General features: G+C 37.9%; 1 protein-coding gene and 1 pseudogene across 1 annotated transcript in view; one reads left to right on the forward strand and one right to left on the reverse strand.

Moving 5' to 3' along the window:
* LOC110587480 overlaps positions 1-12,951 on the forward strand; it is a 13,566-nt pseudogene extending 615 nt beyond the window's left edge.
* A 2,424-nt stretch (positions 12,952-15,375) lies between these two features.
* The window catches only part of HEATR5B (HEAT repeat containing 5B), a 110,058-nt gene continuing 102,781 nt past the window's right edge, over positions 15,376-22,652 (reverse strand). Inside the window, exons 35-36 of the mRNA XM_021697821.2 lie at positions 21,335-21,548; positions 15,376-16,283 (exon numbers count right to left, since the gene is read on the reverse strand). Coding sequence (XP_021553496.1) covers positions 15,979-16,283; positions 21,335-21,548 — 519 coding nt within the window. The 3' untranslated portion in view covers positions 15,376-15,978. The remainder of the gene's footprint in view (positions 16,284-21,334; positions 21,549-22,652) is intronic.

A 22,652-nucleotide genomic window follows, 5' to 3' on the forward strand; every position in this document is an offset into this window, starting at 1 on the left:
CTCGGGCGCGGCCGCAGCCCCGCCCTCCGGCCCGCCCCGGCCCGCCCCTGCCGGCGGCGGTGGGGGCCGGCCGGGCTGGGAGCGCGGGTTTTCTCACCCGCCCGGCGGGTGTAGGCGGGCTGTGCGCCAGTCCCTCTCGCACACGGAAGTTCTTGGGCGGTGCGCCCTGTTGCACACGCACACACACACACACACACACGGAAGTTGTCGCGCCAAGATACCACCCACACCCACACACACACACACAGACACACACACACACACACACACGGAAGTTGTCGCGCCAAGATACCAGCCCGAGCCGCACATCTTTCAGGGCTTCCTGGTAGTTCTGTTAAGAAACAAGCTCAAAGCGAAGTTCGGAGGTCAGGCTCCTGGGCGGGGATCCTCCAGCTAGTTGGAACACAATCCTCTCCCTTTGGCTCCGACTTCAGTGTTTCTCTGGCCACAAACACTCCTCAGTTTTGGCAATCTGCTTATCGCTGTCGCTCCCCCCTTTCTTTTTTCTCTTGGGGGTTCAAACCTGTTGCCTGATCAGTTTTCACTAATAAGGAACTCTGATCACTCTCCTAAACTAGTCCCCTTTCAGCTTCTAAATTCTGGGTTGTTGGCACCTCCTCTGAAACATTGCTACTCCTGAAGTCCCTTTCTCCTGCAGTCAGTGTTGCAGTAAATCCAAATCCTGTAAAGTTTCAGATATCCGAGGCTGCGACTTCGGTCTCCTTTTTCCTACCTTTTCCCGCGCAGTTTTTACTCAGTTCAACTCAACAAATATTTGATTGTCAGTTGTTTCTGTCGCTGGGGATATAAAGATAAATGACACAGTTCCTGTCATCAAAGGGACATTGGCAAGTATATAATCAATTCTCACAGTGCCTTAAATCAACACTGCCTGAAAGAACAAAGTCCCTTTCTCTTCCCTAGAACTGGCTTAGGTATCCAGGCACTTCTCCCTTTCCACCTGTCCCGTTTCTAGTTTCTGTCTTGGTTCACCTGCAAACTCTCAGCAATATTAGCCTACCAAAAGCACACCGAAGTCCTTTCAAATGTTTCTCTGTAAATGTTATCCTTCGAAGTCCCTGAAATTATGTCACTATAAACTCACACTACAACAGTAATGAAAGAAAGGTACCTAAAAAAAAAAAAAAAATTTAACATGAAAATGAAATGAAGCATTTATCTTGTCCTCATAACAAGTTATTAGTAATTCTTTTGTTGTGTGGGATGGACTTCTGGAATATCAGACCTGATGGCCATGAAAAAATTTAAAGATTTAGACTGGTTATTGACATGTCAGGGAAGGACATCCTGTTCCTGTTCTCTCCCCCCAACCCCTCCCTTCCCATGGCTACTTGTGGAAAGGACAGGAAACACACTGTATCTGCCCTGGTTGCAAATAAAGATGGCAAGCTCTCTTTTCTCACTTACTGAATGTTTCTGCTTCATGAATTCATTCTTTATTAGAATAAAAGTTTGATCCAAGCTTGGCTAAATTCCCTGTGTCATAAATTAGTTTGGTTATAAGTGTCCTTTGAGACACTGCCTAGTCCTCTCATTTTACAGCTCAAGAAACTTAAGTCCAAAGAAGTTGAGACTTGTCCACAATGAGGCTTTGAGTGGATGGCACAGCCAAAACTAGAAACCAGAATTCCTGACTGCTAGTTCATTGATCTTTCTATTAACATGTTGCTTCCTTTCTTACTTATCAGACCTACCAGAATACCAAAGGGACAATAATGTCACCACAATGGCATATTTTTTCATCTGGAAGATTTAAGTACTCCAACAAGTTGTGAATGTTAAAAGGTTTTCTCTCTCTCTCTCTCTCTAATAGAAGACATGTCTGACAATTCCCTGAAATAAATTCATAACATGCTATAAAACATAATTAAATTTAATGGTAGCTATTTAAGAGCCCATACGTCCTTTAGCTAGACTACCAAGAAAAAAAGAGACAGGACTCAAATAAATAAAATCAGAAATGAACAAGGAAATACTACATCTGATAGCACAGAAATACAAAGGATCATAAGAGACTGCTATAAACAATTATACATCAACAAATTGGACAACCTAGATGAAATGGATAAAATCTTAGAAACATACCACCTATCAAGACTGAGTCATGAACAAACAGAAAATCTGAACAGACTGATCACTAGTAAGGAAAAGCAGTAATCAAAAACGTCCCAACAAATAAAAGTCTAAGACCAGATGGCTTCACTGGTGATTCCTATCAAACATTCAAAGAAAGATTAATATCAATCCCTCTCAAACTCTTCCAAAAAATAGAAGAGGAGGGAAGTCTTCCAAACTCATTTTATGGGGCCAGCATTACCCTGATACAAAAACCAGATAAGTTTGCTACAAAAAAAAAAAATTATAGACCAATATCCCTGATGCAAAAATCATTGACAAATATTAGCAAACCAAATTTAACAATACATTGAAAGGATCATACACCACGGTCAAGTGAAATTTATTCCAGGGATGCAAGGATAGTTCAACATCTGCAAATCAATAAGTGTGATACACCATGTTGACAAAATTTAACAAAATTCAACATCCATTTTTGATTAAAAAAACAACACTCAATAAGGCAGATATAGAGGGAATGTACCTCAACATAATAAAGGCCATCTACGACAAGACAACAGCTAACATTATACTCAATTGTGAAAAACTGAAAGCTTTTCCTCTAAGATCAGGAAAAAGACATGGATGCCTTTTATTTCTCTTTCTTGCCTAAATGTTCTGTTTAGGACTTCCAGTACTACATTGAATAAAAGTGGTGAGAGTAGGCATCCACATTGGAAAAGAAGAGATAAAACTGTCCTATTTGCAGATTTCATGACTTTATATATATAGAAAACCCTAAATACTCCATCAAAAAAAGTTAGAACTAATAAATGAATCCAATAAAGTTGCAGGATACAAAATCATTACACAAAAATATGTTGCATTTGTATACACTAATCACAAACTATCAGAAAGAGAAATTATGAAAACAATCCCATTTACAATTGCATCAAAAAGAATAAAATACCTAAGAATAAATTTGACCAATGAGGTGAAAGACCTGTATACTGAAAACTACCAGATATTAAGAAATTGAAGAAGACATAAATAAATGGAAGACTATTCCATGCTTAGGGATTGGAAGAATTAATATTGTAAAATGTCCATACTACCCAAAGCAATCCACAGATTCAATGCAATCCCTATTAAAATTCTAAAGGCACTTTTCACAGAAATAGAACAAACAATCTTAAAATTTGTATGGAACAATAAAAGACCCCAAATAGCCAGAGCAATCTTGAGAAAGAAGAGACTCAATTTTATTCCTCACTCTACAATTATCCAAATCTAGAAATCTTGGACAAATGGTTTAACTTTTTTTAGTCACAATTGTGTCATTTTTAATATGAGAATAATATTTACCTTATAAAGTTACCATGAAGATTAGATGAGAGAGGGGTGCCTGGGTGCCTCAATCGGTTAAGCGTTTGTCTTTGGCTCAGGTCATGATCCTGGGATCCAGCCCCCACATCAGGCTCCCTGCTCAGTGGGGAGTCTTTTTCTCGCTCTGCCCCTCCCCCACTGTGTGTGTGTGTGTGCACTCGCGTGTGTGCATGCGCACATATGTGTTCTCTCTTTCAAATAAATAAATAAGATCTTTAAAGAAAAAAAAGATTAGATGAGAGAAAAATGTTAAGTCCCCTAGCATAGTGCTTGACATATAGCATAAACCAAATAATGATAGCTATTATTGTAGCAGAGTTCACAAGACTAACTAAATATAAATACTGGGGGCTCAATAACTGTTCTTTTTTCTTTCTCATCCCCATCCCCTGGTTAGAACTTTAACTCAGCATAGCTAAAATAATCTTTAAAAAAATAATGTCCATGCCTTGCCATTAAGGCTCAGACCTTAAGATGTTGCTGATTTCCTGGTCATTTCATTTTATAATTAGTAAAACCTGTGACACAAAAAAATAAAGTTTCCTGTCCAAGCACAGAGAGCAGCTGTCTAAATGTTGTTTTATGTATCGGTATAAGCAGTTTAAAGTGAAAAATTGTGAAATGCTAAACGGTTATTTAGATAATTGGAGTGTTTTCTCTTTTTGATTTCTCTGGGTGTGTTATGTGGGATGGGGATTATAGTTCCACAAAATGACAAGTCATCTGCGTTCTCTCTCTTGTTTTTTTTTTTTTTTTTTTTCATTCAAATGAGTGGCTATTGGGGCACCTGGGTGGCTCAGTTGGTTAAGCAACTGCCTTCGGCTGGGGTCATGATCCCAGACTCCCGGGATCGAGTCCCGCATCGGGCTCCCTGCTCAGCGGGGAGTCTGTTTCTCCCTCTGACCCTCCCCCCTCTCATGCTCTCTCTATCTCATTCTCTCTCTCAAATAAATAAATAAAATCTTTTAAAAAAAAAATGAGTGGCTATTTAAACAAACAAACAAAAAACTGTCCAGGGGTCCCTGGCTGGCTCAGTGGTAGAACATGTGACTCTTGAGACTCTTGATCTCAGGAGTCTTGAGTTCAAGTCCCACGTTGGGTGTAGAGTTTACTTTAATTTTTTTTTTTAATTGAAAAAATAAAAACCTCTCCAAAACGACCAGTTACTGACTTTTTAACTGCTGCAAGAAATGTCTTCAAATTGAACGTCATGGCTCTATCAGAATTCTGGTCAGAGAACAGAGACTGGACCGCTTGAGTGGAGATAGGCTTCCGCTGGCATGAAGAGAACTTTGGGGAACAGACGTGTGCAATAGCCCACTGTTTATCAGCCTCTGTACTCTCTGCCCACCCCCTTATTGCCCTCACCTCTCCTTGCTGCCTCCCCTGCCTCTGCCTTGCCTCAGCCTCCAAACTTCCTTCCTAGATTTAAAGTCTGGTAATGACTGGGTTGGGAAAACAGCCAATAACAAGTTGTGAAGTGAAGGAATTCCATTATTCGAAAATGTTCTTTGAGTCCAAGAATTAAATCTACATCACAGTCACATGATAAGATGGGAAAATCGCCTCTATTATTCTTTGTTATTATTACTATTATTTTCTTTTGGAAGAGTGTAGTTGAAATTAGAGAGTTGCTTAATTTTCATTTTAAAAAGAAATCTCTGGGACTCCTAGGTGGCTCAGTTCATTAAGCGTCTGCCTTCAGCTCAGGTCACGATGCCAGAGTCCTGAGATCGAGTAGTGCATGGGGCTCCATGCTTAGTGGGGAGTCTGCTTCTCTCCCTCTCCCTCTGCCACTCCCTCTGCTTGTGTGCTCTATCTCTCTGACACATAAATAAGTAAAATCTTTAAAAAATAAGTAAATAAATAAATGAAATGAAATTTCCTTTTATTTAACAATTTAAATAAATTCAATTATTTAATTAAATAAGATTTCATTTTGAAATTAAAATTAATTTTAATTTTGTAGTGACTAATATATGGAGGAAGAGATACTTAAAATCTAAAATCAGGATTGCTTTCACTATCTATATAGCTAACACTGCAGGAGACTAAAATGATAATACAGCTCTGAAGCTGTAGCAAGACCTCTCTTAGAATATTGATGGTGACCAACTTAAGGTTCTATTCCTCTAAGCCAACCTTCAGTGGGTTTTTGAACACACGCTTTTTCTTTCTCCCATCAACTCCATCCCCTGCTTTCTCTTTTAACATTTCCAGTGAATGGAAGCTCTACTCTACAGGCTCTTGTCTTCCTCCTCCCTCTTCTTTTCTTTAATAACTATGGTGCCCCCATTTTTAAGGTAGGAATGGAATTTCCAACTATTCATGTATCTTCATTACATAAAAATAACCGTTGTGGGACTTGGGGTAGGGAGAGAACATTTTTATAAGCTGGCTCTTCCTGCCAACCATGCAACAGAGATGTACTGGTTTCCAGATGGAGCTTCTGCTCAGAAGAAGACACCCAATCTTCATGTAGATTTGAATTGCTCAGAACAGCATCTTCCCCTCACAAAGCTCCTATCTGATAGCCCTGAAATATAAACTAGAACTGAAGTCAGTTCTCAAAAGAAGTCAAATATGGTACATTATTATTACTATTATTTGCAAACATGACAGGGAAAAATCTGGGCTTTGTGCCAGAAAAACAAGAAAGATGAATGAGGTTAAAGAGGTCCACTACATTTTTGTCAGGTTTTGGAGACCCCTATTTTCTTAACTTTTTCCAAACAAGATTTGATGTGTTCTGCATGTAGTGTATATCTCTCTCCCTCTTCCCTACAGGCCCTCAATATGCTACTGCTGTTCAGTATGTATTAATTTTAGCACTTGCAGTTGTTCTCTGTAATGGAAAATTCTACCATTATCTATGTTATCTCCTTTCTCAGATTTCCCCCCCAGCTGCAGGACATGAAGTAACAAGAGGAGGAGTGGTCTGAACCAGCTCATACACACTTTCACATGAAATAATGTGTAACATTATAACCTGTAAGCTGATTGTATTCAAGCTTAAGGAGCCACTACATACATTTTTGTTACAGGAGAAAAAGATCATTTAAATAATTTAAATAATAGCATTTTTAGGATATGGCAATAGCCAAATTAATGCTGCAACATTTTTATGAGAATGCACCAGATTAAAACATGAAGGAGAAGTATAAATTAGTTAGCAGAAGGTGAAATGGAGCTTTTTAAGCAAAATTCAAACACCTGAGGAAGAAAAGTACATAGTGCATTTGGAAGAAGTCCAATATACCTGACATAAAGAGCAAGAGAAAAGTAATAACAATTATCATTTTTATACCTAGTACTTACTGAGCATTTACTAAAGAAAAAAATAATGCATTTTGTATGCATTAACTCGATCCTTACAATGTCCTTAAGAGGTAAGCACTAACATTCTTTTTTTTTATTTTTTTTATTTTTATTTTTTTTTATTTATTTTTTTTTTTTAAAGATTTTATTTATTTATTTGAGAGAGAGAATGAGAGACAGAGAGCACGAGAGGGAAGAGGGCAGAGGGAGAAGCAGACCCCCTGCCGAGCAGGGAGCCCGATGCGGGACTCGATCCCGGGACTCCGGGATCATGACCTGAGCTGAAGGCAGTCGCTTAACCAACTGAGCCACCCAGGCGCCCCCATTCTTTTTTTTTAAAGATTTTATTTATTTGTTTGAGAGAGAGAGAGAGTGACCAGTGGGAGGAGCAGAGGGAGAAGGACAGACAGACTCCACGCTGAGCATGGAGACTGTGTGGGGCTGGAAGCAGGGCTCGATCCCACAATCCTGAGATCACGACCTGAGCCAAAATCAAGAGTCAGACACTTAACTGACTGAGCCGCCCAGGTGCTCCTAACATTATTTTCATATGACAGAAAGGGACACTACTATATGGCCATAGGACCTGTGTAAGGAGGTGAAGTAGGCAGGGACCAGATTATGCAGGGCCTCGCAGGTCACCTTAAGGAATTGGGTCTTTTTGCTAAGGTAAGCAACTGGAGAGTTTCCAGCAAGGTATCAGATTCAAATTTATAAAGATCATCTCTGTTTCTTTGTGGAAAATATAATATTAACTGACATTTCCAAATTGTTTTCTAAGGGTCAGGCACTATTTTAAGGTCATTTGCAAGTATTAATTTATTTCACCCACAGCTACTCTATAAAATAGATATTGTTATTTTCATTTCACAGATGTGAAAACTGAGGCACAGAGAGGACGAGTGACTTATCCAAGGTTACACAGCTTGTAAATAATGGTGCCAGATACAAACCTAGGAAAATTGACCCTACAGTCCACACCCATCACTTTGCTGTAGTGCAACCAGATGTGCTGATCTGCTAGGATGGTGATAATGGCAATAAAGATTCAGAGGGATTTGACAAGATATTTAGGAAACTTGGTGATGAACTAAGCATAGTGAGGGAGAAGGTGGGAACTGTCAAGGATGATATCGAGATCTATGTCTTACACAACAGGATAAAATAGTTGTCCTATTTATTGGGAGATCATGAGTGGAGAAGTTAGTTTTTAGATAAGGAGGTGAAGAATCCGATTTTAAATTAATTGAGTTTGAGGAATCTCTGAGACAACAAATGGTAGGTAGTCACATTTCAGGTATGAAGAGCAGATGAGAGTCTATGTAGATCTATCCTATGTAGAAATTCCTGCCTTGGGGCACCTAGCTAGCTTAGTCAGAGGGGCATGTGACTCTTGATTTGGGGGTCCTGAGTTCAAGTTCCACATGGGGTGTAGAGATTACTTAAATAAATTTTTAAAAACTTAAAAAAAAACCCTGCCTATTCTTTATCAAACCATACTTCATACCATTCCCTCCAACTACTTATCGCAACCTGTGACTATTTTATATCTCTCCCCAGGTAGAGTGTAAACATATCATGGCCGATTCTTGGCTTGGCTATTCATTATTTTATTCCCAGTGCCTGGCATATAGGCGTTCCATAAATAATCGTCCAACGAATGAGATAGCATTAGACCATCTTACCACAAAATCTTTGACAAACAGGAATTCAAGTTCTCCTTGTTTATGTCCAGTGTAAAAGAATGCACTAACATCAGGCAATCAATTTTAACAGCTCTCTTAGGAAATTCTCATTTTACGTTTGATTGCAGACTACTTACTTGAGACATTGACCTGTTGGTGCAATCAGCTATCTGGTCCACCCATCTGAAGATGAATGACCATGCTTCCCTTCCTTATTCTCAGTTCCTCTTTATCCCTTGGCTTGGATAGACATCAGTCGGTCATTGCTCTTGATATGTGGCATCTGAAGCTGATCGCCCAGCCCCAAGCCTTGGCCTCACACATACACACTGGATCGTTCAGTACATAGAGTAGGACTGTCACCTTCCTTGTTTTAACTAGCGTATTTTTACTAAAAGCAGTCAAACTCTATTAAGCCTTATGGTGATTCAACCTAGCTTCATAAGGATTTACAGTCAACTAGAATGCCCTTTATAAAAAATGTTTAGGTATACCCAAATATTTGTGATTTAATGACCTTCCCAGGTATTTTCTTGGAATTTGGAAAACAGTGACCCGGTTTCATTTTCACATCTGTTAGTTCAAAAAGCATCACTTTCTAAAATTCAGCAGCAGTATGTCTTAAAATTTAAAATCTGCCATATTTTTATAACCCCTTTAATCTATCCCAAGGAAATAATCTACAAAGTTTCATATTTTAAAAGTCAATGCAGGGTGCCTGGGTGGCTCAGTTGGTTAAGCGACTGCCTTCGGCTCAGGTCATGATCCTGGAGTCCCGGGATCGAGTCCCGCATCGGGCTCCCTGCTTGGCGGGGAGTCTGCTTCTCCCTCTGACCCTCCCCTCTCTCATGTGCTCTCTCTCATTCTCTCTCTCAAATAAATAAATAAAATCTTTAAAAAAAAAAAGTCAATGCAGCATTATTTATGAAAATGTAAACACTAGAAACCAAGTACCCCCTGCAAAGGGTAATGGCTAATTCGATACTGGTACATCCATGTTAAGTAGTGATCAAAAGATGATGGTTACTAAGTCTATCCCATATTATTATTAGAGCAATTCTATGGGGGAAATGCTTATAAAATAAGTGGGCAGAAGCAGGATACAACATTCTACCTCAGGTTGATTACAAATGTGGAAGGAAATAGACTAAAATATTAACAGTAATTTGGTCTGTGTATGAATTATGATAATTTTCCCAAAAATTTAATGAATGCAAATTTTATAATTAAAATTGATTTATAATAATATATAAAATGATTTTCCTTTTCCCCCTGACTCTACGCTTATGCTCATTGGGCAAGATTAAAGTCATGCCTCTTTCTTTTTTTTTTTCCACAAATAAGAGAGGCATTTTCCTATACAAATGGAAATAAGTTGGAAAGAAGGAAGAGATTTAAAGAAAGCATGAACAATTGAAGTTAAAAGCTGGAAAAGCCAAACAGACTTACTTAAATTTTCATGGATTCTTTTTTTTTTTAAAGATTTTATTTATTTATTTGACAGAGAGAGACAGTGAGAGAGGGAACACAAGCAGGGGGAGTGGGAGAGGGAGAAGCAGGCTTCCTGCTGAGCAGGGAGCCAGATGCGGGGCTTGATCCCAGGACCCTGGGATCATGACCTGAGCCGAAGGCAGATGCTTAACGATTGAGACACCCAGGTGCCCCTTCAAGGATTCTTTTGACTTACATCCACTTACATTGAAAGGGCAAATGGGGTATATGTGTATGAGAGCGACAATGTCTGAATGGAAACCTATGCATTCCAATGGAAAAAAGAGATTGAGAATTGTGGATAGAGGACTAAAGCTGTGAACAAATTCTCCTGGAAGAAAAGAAAAAACAGTTGTACTGGTCACTTGTGCATGCATGGTTCTCACATATTTGTTTTAACGACAGCACCAAAAACTTAGCTCAGGATGATGTTTCTAATAATTAAGAAATTATGATTAAGACATGAAATTCTTAAGTAAAATTTTGTGAAGCCCATAAATAATTTCATAATTATTTAACTGTATTTCATAATTATTATTAATTTAGAAGTAGAAATAGGTTTGTAATGATTAAATTAGGTTTTTAAAATAATCCATGTGATAGAAGGCATTAAGGCAAGAAATTTATTTATAGCTGTACTCTAGCCATTTCTGGCAACAACCTAAAAATTCCAATTAAGAATGAAGAAAATGTGAGGCATAGTGATTCATATAATTAAATGTGTTTTGGGAAAATTGGGCTAATTGCAGACCTCAGTTAGCATTGTTTGAATGAAAAGTAAGAATGGATATAAAGTGTCTAGCACAGTGCCTGGTGCACCACAGAAATGGCAGCTCTTCTTGATAGTGATAATCTGCAATATTTAACTACTCTCTGGATTTAATGTATTTTATACTGTCCTACTATGATAGCTATTTTATATATATGTATATATACACATATACATATATATTTTATATATATGTAAAAACTATTAATCAGACTAAATAATATTAAAGGACTGGCCAAAGACTCACTCTCTGGATAAAAATAAGCAGGATAAATCCACAGAAATGTACTTTTTAGATTTGCAAAAAGATCGTAGAATACCTAGTAAGTTTTCCTCTAATTTTATAGATGAGGGAATTGAAGCCCCCAAAAGGTTAGGTTTTCTGAAGTTCTATCCCTAGCTGATAGCAGAACCTATTTGGAAAAGAGAAACCTGACTTCAAAGTTTAGTTTTCTCTAATTAAATTCAGAATTCAAATGGACAATATGAACAAGAACCTGGAAAGTAAATAGAAAATACTTTCTTTTAACGTTAAAACTGCTCAGATTATGCTTCAGAAAGAATCCATTGGCTGTCATGATGCTTCTCCTTTTAGCTCCTTGATACTGGATGTTCAGAATCGAATAAGTATGATTATTCAGGTTGAGAAGAATCTCAAGAATTGGGCAGTGAAACAAATTAATAAATATAATTCTTCAAACAGAGCTTCTTTTATAAATACTATCACAGAAAACTAGAAGTTAGGTTGTCAGTGGCTCAGAAGAGTATAGAGAAAGTACAAAGTAGTCCTGGGGAGAGGGAAGGAAGGAAGGGAAGGAAGGAAGAGAGGGAGGAAGGGAGGGAGGGAGGAAAGAAGGAGCTGAGGGAGAGAGGGAGAAAAAAAGAGAATCATTGTTAATGCATGGTGCAGTCTACCTCAAGGTGGGAAATGATGGAAAAAGTCTGGGAGGTACCAAGAATAGCAGAAAATAGCCAAAGCAGAAATAAACTTTATACTTCATACATAGGTGAGTGAAGAGGGGTTATATGTGCAAGAAACAAGAAACAAGCAATTGAAGAACAGTGTGGCAGTTCCTTAAAAAGCTGAAGAGTTATCATTGAGTCAGCAATTCCATTCCTAGGTGTATACCCAAGAGATATGAAAATATATGTCCACCGGAAACTGGCACACAGTTGTCCAAAGCAGCATTATTTCTAATAGGCGAAAGGTGGAAACAACCCAAGTGTCCATCCACCGGTGAATGGATAAACAAAATGTGGTACACATACAGCGGAGTATTATCCAGCCACAGAAAGGGAGGAAGTACTAAAGCATGCTACCAGGTGGATGAAGCTTAAAAACATCTAGTCAAGTGTGGCGCCACATCCGGGGATCTCCGCCTTCCGCTCCCTGGCTTGGGCGGCTTCCTCCCCCACACCTTTCACTCACAGAGGGCACCGTGTGGTGAGGGTTGGGGAGTTGGGCGGCTGTGCACATCCTAGCCACCTAAAAGGTGAAGATGTCCCAGGAGCATCCCAGACATGCCCTTGGTTGGTCACCACTGTCGCGGTGACCTTGTTGGCAAACCTGGTCTCATCAGCCCGTCTCCTTCTTCCTCTGGTCTGAAGAAGCCTTCCTCTATCGCTTCCAGATTTGGAGGCCAATCACTGCCACCTTTTACTTTCCTGTGGTTCCGGGAATTGGATTTATTGGTCAATTTCTATTTCTTATATCAGTATTCTACACGATGTGAAACAGGAGCTTTTGATGGGAGGCCAGCCGACTATGTATTCATGCTCCTCTTTAACTGGATTTGCATCGTGATTACTGGCTTAGCAATGAATATGCAGTTGCTGATGATTCCTCTGATCATGTCAGTACTTTATGTCTGGGCCCAGCTGAACAGAGACATGATTGTTATCATTTTGGTTTGGAACACGGTTACAGCCTATTATTTACCATGGTTATCCTTGGATTCAACTGTATGACGGGAGGCTCGGTCATTAATGAGCTCATTGGAAATGTTGTTGGAGATCTTTATTTCCTCCTAATGTTCAGATACCCAACGGACTTGGGACGAAGACCTTTTCTACCCACACCTGTTTTTGTACTGCTGGCTGCCCAGCAGGAGAAGAGAGGTGTCAGGATTTGGTGTGTCCCCTGCTACCATGAGGCAAGTTGCTGATCAGAATGGTGGAGGTGGGAGACACAACTGGGGACAGGACTTTCGGCTTGGGGACCATTGAAGGTCACAAGTCACTCCACTCAGATGAAGTTCTCCCGGTGCTGGGTGCAGCGTGCTTTAACAACCAAGTTCTAGCAAAAGCTGTTAGACCGACCATACTAAATGTAGTCTTCTGGTACATGATAAAATTTTTTAAATCCTGAAGAAAAGAATGTGTTCCTCAAGTTTCATGATTCTCATTCAAGTCCTTAGTGCTACAAAGAACAAATATCAACTGTGCAAATTTCAGAACTGACTATATTTTTTTGGTGTCTTCTCTTCCTTTTCCGTCTGAACAATGGGTTTTGGCAGGTCTTGGTCTGCTGGCACCAAGCTGGCCGTCTGGGGTTGGGTCACCAAACCCTTGACAAAGGGACTCCTACCTCTTTCTTGCACACATGCCTTGCTTCTTCTTCCTAACCCAAAATTTGCAGCTAGAGATGGTTTGCCCATAAAACAGTTCTGCCTTTGACAAACTCTCTTATTGACTTTGGCAAGGCCCAGTGGCAAAGAACTTGTCTACCATTTTCCCTCCTTTGGTGGCAGAAGTATAATAGGGGAGAAGACTGCACCAGCGGATGGAGATCTTTTTCAGCTTTTGGAAGTGTTGTGACCTTATAGCAGTTGCAACCATTTGCCACCTCTTCAGATGCATTAAAAAAAAAAAAAAAAAAAAAGCACCACTGAGTCAGTGAGGGCCATAGAGTGGTGTTAATGAGGCATGAGGGTTGTTGCTAGGCACTGTTTCCGTAAGTGAAGTGATCCAAACTACAGTGGAGCTGAATCTTGCACAGGAGCTGGGTGCTAACTCCAGTGGGCATAATCCCTTTGCATCTCATGTAGGGAGTCCTGGTTTTGTGTGTACCCAGAGTAGTTGAGATGTATTGTGCTAGAAAGTTCCAAATCACATTTGCCTCTTTGAGAGGCACCTGGGCATTGATTCTATTTCATTGTCCTTCTGGGTATATGTTTATTGAATAGTGTCAAGAGGAGAACCTTATACCCTATTTAAACTGTCATTTTTTTTGGCCTCTCCCTCCCTTTTAATGGCCATGTGCTTCTGCTGATCGTGAGGAAGGTGCAGCTCCTCTGTACATAGATCATATTTTAAGAGCTAATATAAGCACATCTAAGTGAATCACATACTTTTGGGTTGTAATGGCTTTAGACCCATTTGTGTTTGAGGGTCTTTATTTTGAACCATGAATGTACAAGTCATGAATGTACATCAGACCAGCTTACATACCCACAGCTCCTTTTTCAGAGGTGGGCTTTTTCCATTAGAACTAGGCTTATCCCCTGATAAAGGTTTTTGAAGGCTAAAAAAACCAAACAAATTAAAAAAACAAACAAAAACCCATTAAGTCAAGAAGCCAGTCACAAAAGACCACAAATTCTCTGATTTCATTTATATGAGATGTTCATAACAGAAGAATTCATGGAGACAGAAAGTAGATCCGCGGTAGGGAAAGGCTTGGGAGAAATGGAAAGGTTGTGGGGTGATTGCTAAAGGGTGTGAGGTTTCTTTCTTCCCTTTTAAAGATTTATTTATTTTAGAAAGAGGGAGAGAGCATGTGCAAGCTGGGGGAGGGGCAGAGGAAGAAGGAGAAGGAAAGAATCTCGAGCAGACTCCCCAGTGAGCATGGAGCCCAACTCGGGGCTCAATCTCACAACCCTGAGATCATGACCTGAGCTGAAACCAAGAGTCGGATGCTCAACTGACTGAGCACCCCATGAGGTTTCTTTTGGGAGTAATGAAAATGTTCATAATTGGTTGTAGTGATGGTTGTGAGTAAACTAAACACCACTGAATTGTACATTTTAAATGGGTGAATTTTATGTTGTCTGAATTACATCTCCATACAACTGTTACCAAAAAACCTCCCCCCGAAATAAGGAGAACAACTTTGGCAAAGCAACTCAGAAATGAAAAAACCACCCTGTAATAAAGGAAAGTGAGACAACAGGTGAAAGAAAGCACCTCACCGAGGCTTACAAGACTGAACCCAGAAGACCAGCAAGAGGATGGGAGCTGCCAGCTGGCGAGGGCATGAGGGCGAGTAGGCAGCAGCAGATGATAAACAGGTCTGCATCTGGAGTACTCAGAAAGGTGACTTGCTGTTGATACTACAGTCTCTGTAACACTGGTAAAACCTGGTGTTTAAAATTTCCTCAACACTGGGACAAACGCTTATCTCATGAATTATCTATTTGATGGGGTAAAATTCCCATTGCACAAAAGATGGGCATTATCATAATTATGGCGAATTCATTTTTGTATGCCCTGCAGCACTTAGCTTGATGCCTCATGAGCAGTAGGCACTCAATAAATATTTGATGAATGAAACTAACCATCATAGTCAGGACTCAATGCTCTGTACTGTAATTATAAAACATAACCAAGGCCAAATTTTCGCCATCAAAAAAAAAAAAAAGCAGAACATTATTCCACATTTGAAACATTTTAATGGGTCTTTCAGTGAGAGTTTTAATTCAGTTAACCACTAAAATACACACAAGCATAATTTAGTAATCTAATATGAAAGTAAAAAGATCTATCAGAAAGGTAAGGACATTTTGAGAAATGCTAAGAAAATGTGACTTTATTGATATTATATACACCATGAAACATTTTTCATTATTTGAGTTACTTTAAAATTTAAATTCTGCTTGTTTTTCAATTAAATTTTTTCATGACAGATGCTGAATATTGACCTATTTTTTCCTGACAATACCAATAGGCTGCCCAACTACATGATATAATTGTTTTTAGCACTTAAATTTAAGAGCTTATGGCTCAGTATTTAAAAAATAAATTAATAAAAAAGAAAACATTATAGGAAAAAAATGAGAGCACATCCACCACATGATAAAAACAATCACTCCTTCCAAATCAGAGAGTGGCATGAGCATTATTTTACTTAACCTACTTAGAAGCATACAATATCCATATACAAATAAAGTAGAACCTACAGCCCAGAATGATACAGTGGCTATCACTAATTAGTTGCCAGTTGACAATATAAATAAAAATGAATGGAATATCAAATTAAAAAAAACTTGTTTTTAGCTTAATCGTGGGTGCGGAATGTACAGTAGGGGTTGGCTGCCTGGTGGCCGCTTTAGCCTTGCTGGCTTGGCTTGCTCGAACAGCAGTTTCCAAACGTACTTTCAACTCAGGAGCTGCTCCCATTACTGTCTTGAAAGCATGTGGATACAGAGGTCCAATATGCATTAAATTCTGGAGTGCAAACTCATGAAGATCTTTGGAAGCTGTGCTTGCTGAGGCAAAAGAATTTTCATCCAGCAGGTAAGAGATCAAAGTAGGAACTAAAAGGGCAAGTAACTGGACTCCTGTAAGTAACAATGATAAAGTCTGAGGATCATCACAAATCTGTCAATTACAATAAACTTTAATTTTAAAATTAGGCAATTACTGCAGTAGTCTCAATCATAATAAAACATCAAATAGAATCTGTTTTAGACCTCAACAATAACTCATAATTAATATTAAATATTTACTTAATGCCAAGCTATATGTTTGAGTTGGAGACCAAGTTTGTTAAGACTGTATATTTTAGGGCGCCTGGGTGGCTCAGTTGGTTAAGCGACTGCCTTTGGCTCAGGTCATGATCCTGGAGTCCCTGGATCGAGTCCCGCATCGGGCTCCCTGCTCGGCAGGGAGCCTGCTTCTCCCTCTGACCCTCCCCCCTCTCATGTGCTCTCTGTCTCTCTCATTCTCTCTGTCTCAGATAAATAAATAAAATCTTTAAAAAAAAAAAGACTGTATATTTTAGATTTATATTAATTTGTTTTGTTAAAAAAAAAAAATACTGGCTAGGGACACCTGGGGGGCTCAGTCGGTTAAGTGTCCAACTCTTGATCTCAGCTCAGGTGCTGATCTCAGGGTTGTGAGTTCAAGCCCCCGTTGGGCTCCATGCTGGGCGTGGAGCCTACTTAAAAAAAAAAAAGGTAAAAAAAATACTGGCTAAAAGGGTAAAAAGGAATAAGTACCTTACACCTGCCATCTGGCGGAATGTATTCTGAGAGTAAGATCATGACATTTTTAAGGGTATTTCAGAATAGGGAGGTTAGAGTAGGAAACAGAAACCTGAACAGCATCCATTTACTATTATTTAACTAAAACTAGGTATTTCCTTCTTTTTAAAATAGAAATATAACTCTTTTCCATTTCATTATCCCCCCAAACCCACAGTAAGTGAGGGAAAAATATCTCAAAAAGAAGCAAATATGTAGAGTGTAGGGCTAAAAAAAACCAAGAACCTGTGGTTGACATAAATTCTAAGCCCTTAAACAAAGATTTATTTGGAAGCTTAACCCCATTTACTAGTCTGTCTTGCCATATTAACAATTCCATCCTGGAATATAAATTTCATTTAAGCTGGCATTTTTCTTAAAAAAATGTGATCATATATACATATGTATCTGATAATCAACATTGAGAATCATGTATTTTCCACTTTTAATTTGTTAATTTTTGTAGAGTGACAGTAGCCAAGGTCGTAGGGGGAGCAGGAAGCATCTGATACAGAATGTGGAATACAACACTCACTGACGTCAAGAAAGACAATGATAATAATCATGAGACCTTTCCAGAACCCTAATCCCATTCTGGCCCTGAACATCTTCTTTCCGTACTGTATTTTTTTCTCCATAGCACCTACCTAATTCAGCATCTATTATATCTACATCCAAAATTAATATAGTTATATCCATTTTCACCTCTACATAAAATTATATAGATATAGGTACACAATGTTTATCTATACAAAATTTTTTATTTATATATAAAATAGATACAGACATACCCAAGGGGGGGAGGGTGTTCACTGTCTCTGTTTTTGCGCTACAATGTAAGCTCTAGGAGAGCAGGGATCTTTGTGTTTATTTCAGGACTAGAACATACCTAGTACATAGTAGGCACTCAATAACTATTTGTTGAATGAATGAACAAACACAAACACCCTTTGCCTTGAAAACCACTCAGAAGTTTTTATCAGTTGGATTTTTTTTCCAAGACAAAGTTTCAGAAGAAAGAAGGCAGCAAACTGATATTTTAAAAGTCCCAAGAATCTTCAAATTAGCTAGATTTAGCTCAATTTCCCTCACACAGAATTATAACAGTACTGTATAATAAGAGCTTCCATAGCAAATATAATAATGAATTATCAAATAAATATGAAATCATCTTCAGTACACTGTGCATACTAAAGCAGACAAGGTTTTCAACATCAGGTAGAAAAGCAAGGTTTTGCTTTTAACAGTTAATTAACTGGAAAAAATATTTTATAAATTATTTAAGTACTCATCAAGTATCTAGAAATGTGCTAAGAATTTTAGGAAATATATAATTCATCTCTACGTAAAGCTGTTACTGCCTAGTTGAAAAGGGTATCCAGCACATTAAACAATTAGAGAACTAAGTGTTAAAAACATATGGTGAGGGGCACCTGGGTGGCTCAGTCGTTAAGCATCTGCCTTCGGCTCAGGTCGTGGTCCCAGGGTCCCGGGATCGAGCCCCGCATCGGGCTCCCCGCTCAGCGGGAGGCCTGCTTCTCCCCCTCCCACTCCCCCTGCTTGTGTTCCCTCTCTTGCTGTATCTCTCTCTGTCAAATAAATAAATAAAATCTTAAAAAAAAAAAAAAAGTATGGTGAGCATTTGAGACAGAGTTCCTCAAAAGCCTCATAAAGTGGAAGAATACTTTAGGATTTTATAGTTTTAGTGATTATCTTAAAACCACAAAGCCATAGAATAAGGTTGATTATAATTGCCAAAGAAATTGTATGAAGGGAAAGACCAGAGTGGGCAACATTTCTTGAAGAAATGAGATCTGATGCAGGTTAAATCCGTTTGTGTAAGAAGAAATGAGGGGAAGAAACATACCTGAGGAGAGGGAAAACAGACTGAAGACTGTACAGAGGTTAAAGTAAGCTGCGTGAGAAAATTGGACCAGTCAGGGTAGTGGGTACACATTGGGAAGCAGAATAAATGTTTGGAGAACTGAGCAAGGATGTTCAGACTTGATGCAGTAATGCAAGAGGAAACAACTCACAGTTCTTTTTTTTTTTTCCTTAAGATTTTATTTATTTATTTGAGAGAGAGAGAGCTGCCATGCCAGAGAGAGAGCATGAGTGGAGGAGAGGGGCAGAGAGAGAGGGAGAAGCAGACTCCCCGCTGAGCTGGGAGCCTGACATGGGGCTCAATCCCAGGACCCTGGATCACGACCTGAGCTGAAGGCAAACGCTTAACCCACTGAGCCACCCAGGCGCTCCACTACTCACAATTCTTAAACAAAGGACAGGTAAAATTGATGGAGAATATCTGTTAGGAAATTATTATAGCTATTTAGTTATGAGATGATTAGATATAAGAATAGGAAGCAAGGTTCTCTTGAATCCCAGAGAAGTTTCAAAAAAAGGACAAGTTTTGAGTAACAGATTGAATAAAGATGATGAACAAGAATTAAGACTCAAACATAATTCCAATGTCTTTAGCTTATAACTCTGGTCATGTTGGGTGAAAAAACATTCATTGCCTATTTCTGTAATGGATACTATAAAGTTAAAAACAAAAAATTAGCATTTGTAACTGATGTGAAGAAAGGTGAGTGATAAAACAATTTTAAAAGCTGAAAATTTACCCCCTGGGAATTACATTACTATATTTTATATAACTATATATTACAGTTTTAAGTGTTAGATATATCAGCATTATCATGGTTTCTTCATTTTTTAATAGACTGCTTCACTGAGATAACACATGTTTTGAATTATAGGAAGACTTCTAAGGTACAGTAAAATTGGCATTTAAAAAAATTTAAGATAAACCTAAGGCTGAATGCATGCAAAAACCAAAGGTAAATGAGTCCTCATAATGGGATATGATGGCATTCATCAGGAAGATAACATCAAATCAATGAATAAATGAATGAACATATATGATATAATGTGATGGCCACCATTTACCTTTGGTTTTGGCCATCATGGTCACAAACATAGGCCATGATGTCAGTCACAACATTTCTATCCAAATAATCTATTAATATCTAATTTCAACTAAATCTATCAACTCCTAAACAGTTCTTCTTCCTGACATTTCCAATCTGACACTGTTTCCATGCTTCTTCCAGGTAACACAGTTATGTTTGGCTCTTCTCTTTCTCTTGCTCCCTGTAACTAGTCACTCATCAAATCAGATCAATTTTTTTTCACAATCACCTCTGCATTTCTCCTTTTCCACTATTATAGTTCTGGATTATTATTATTTTTTTTTGGAGATTTTATTTATTTATTTATTTGAGAGAGAGAGCATGAGCATGTGTGCATGTGCGTGTGTGTTGGGGGGGAAGAGCAGACGGGGAGGGAGAGGGACAAGCAGACTCCAAGCACAGAGCACCGAGCCCGACTCAGGGTTCAATCTCAGGACCTGAGACCACCAATGGAGCCAAAACCAAGAGTCAGACACCACCCAAGCACCCCTGGATTATTATTTTATAGTGAAGCTCTTACAATAACTTTTTCAATGTCTCTACTACCTTTCCAATTTCCTGTAAAATTTTTTTCAAAGGAAGAAGAAAAAACTTACAATAGAAAAAAATGGATGTAATTGTTATCTGAAAGTAATCTGGCAATATATATTAAAAGCCTTAAAAATGTACATTCCTTTCAACCCCCAGTAATTTCACATTAAGGAATTATCTGATAGATATAATAAAAAATATGTGCAAAGATATCTGTATAAGGATACTCATCTCGGTTATTTATGACCTGAACACTTAATGTTCAATCATAAGGTACTAGCTTAAAAAGTATAGTCTTTCTGCAACAATTAAAAGTCATATTTCTAAAAACAAATTTTAGATTGTGATGAAATCAAGGGATAAAGAGGAATAGGTATTAAGCTGTGTAAGTCTCTGATTAAATGCATGTATCTGGTAGCTTTTCATTAAATAAAAATAATTTTTAAATTTCAAAATTGGAGGTATTTTAAAATGATGTTTGGTATTAATACTAATCCAATCCTATTTGTTATAAAGCTTCTGTACTTCTGTTATGAACACCATAATAAATTACTTTTTAAACCTATTAAATATCCACATTTTTCCTAGTTCTTAAAGAGTACATTCCTAGAAAAAAAGACCAATGTGTTGAAAGGCCATCAGTAATTTATTTTAACCTCTCGCTCATAAGAAAATGAGTATAAATAAACTCAATACATTATGTTAGTAGCATGACCAAAATATTAAGCTTTCAGATAGTAACCACTCCTTAGTAAACTTACTGTTGCAATGGCTTGTGTCCAATATCAAGTAAGATAGATATACATATGTATATAAAATATAGTTCTTCATTTTGGACTATTGGCTTTTTCTAAGAATACTTACTGTTCTGTTCTTCCCCAAGAGCAACTAATGTTTCCAGAACTTTGATTCCTTCTTGAACAGCTAAAAGTTCTGTGCTACTGGCTGGTCTGTTTCTTTCAACAGCCTTCAGCTTTTCAACCACTATTGGAGCTAAGGAATGGATATACGGAGTTGAAAGGGCACGATTGGAATGTTGGAAGACTGAGAGGAGAAGCTGGTAACATTTGGCTTGAACCTATATTAGAAAATAATTGTATTAATTAACATGTGTGATAGTTCTCATTTGCTGTACAATCACATTGCAACTTAATATATGCTGAAAAGATGTGATACTGCACAATGAAAATAAAAATGTGGGATGAATTAATGCCATTTTCTCTTTATAGAAATAAAGTTAGAATAACGAAACTTCCAATAAGCTAATTAAAAAAAACTAACTGAAAAGACATTAATTAAATAAATATTCCTTATATGGTAACTGCCAAATTACCAAGCTTATATAATTTATGTATTTCTATAGTGTGGAAGAAGCTATAAATCAGGAATTCCAATTTATGTTTTTAATTTTTTCTTTGCTTGACAATTGTCCCTTCCACTTTAGCCTAACATACTTAAAAAGGAAGGCTAATATCTAAAGGATGTCAAACAATGCTATAAAAATACACTAAATAGACAACTCAAATTCATTTGAATTCTCTGGAAATGACTGCTTATGCCAATTTAAGTTTTCCAGGCCTAGAAAGTAAAATCTCATTGGTTCCACTTTAGCTTAAAAAGACTTCATTGTAACATTAAAAAAAAAAAAAAAGGAAGGAAGGAAGAATAAAAGGCAGGCCCATCACCATATAGGACAATAGTGGAATAAAGCTGTTTCAACACTTTGGTAGAAGAGAAGCTGCCAGACCTTGCTGGACATAATACTTGGGCAATGTTTTCAAAATACAGACATATGATTGAGGAAGACAGTAGCAGAGTCTAGGAATCATGTTACTAAGATGATTTTTTTCTGATGTGCAGCAGGTTTGAGAATCATTAGTTTATACTTTGACATTGTGAAGCCAAAAAAACTTATTTTCTAGAAAAACTGGCTTCCAATAGGTTCATCAAAATATGTATTAATATAAATTTATTCTTTAATGCTTTTGGTTCCATTAAGTAAGCAGTGAAAAATATAAACATAGACTCATGTAAAATCTCTACCATTATAAGCCAGGGTTAATCAAATATTTTAGATATTGGAGAATTTTTTGCATGTGTAAATACACATATGTATGTGTATCCTAGTCCTTAAACTGAGTGATCTTTTCCAGCTTTTCCATTTAAAAGCCATATATAACAA

The sequence above is a fragment of the Neomonachus schauinslandi genome, chromosome 10, assembly GCF_002201575.2.
Source record: "Neomonachus schauinslandi chromosome 10, ASM220157v2, whole genome shotgun sequence".
Lineage (NCBI taxonomy): Eukaryota > Metazoa > Chordata > Mammalia > Carnivora > Phocidae > Neomonachus > Neomonachus schauinslandi.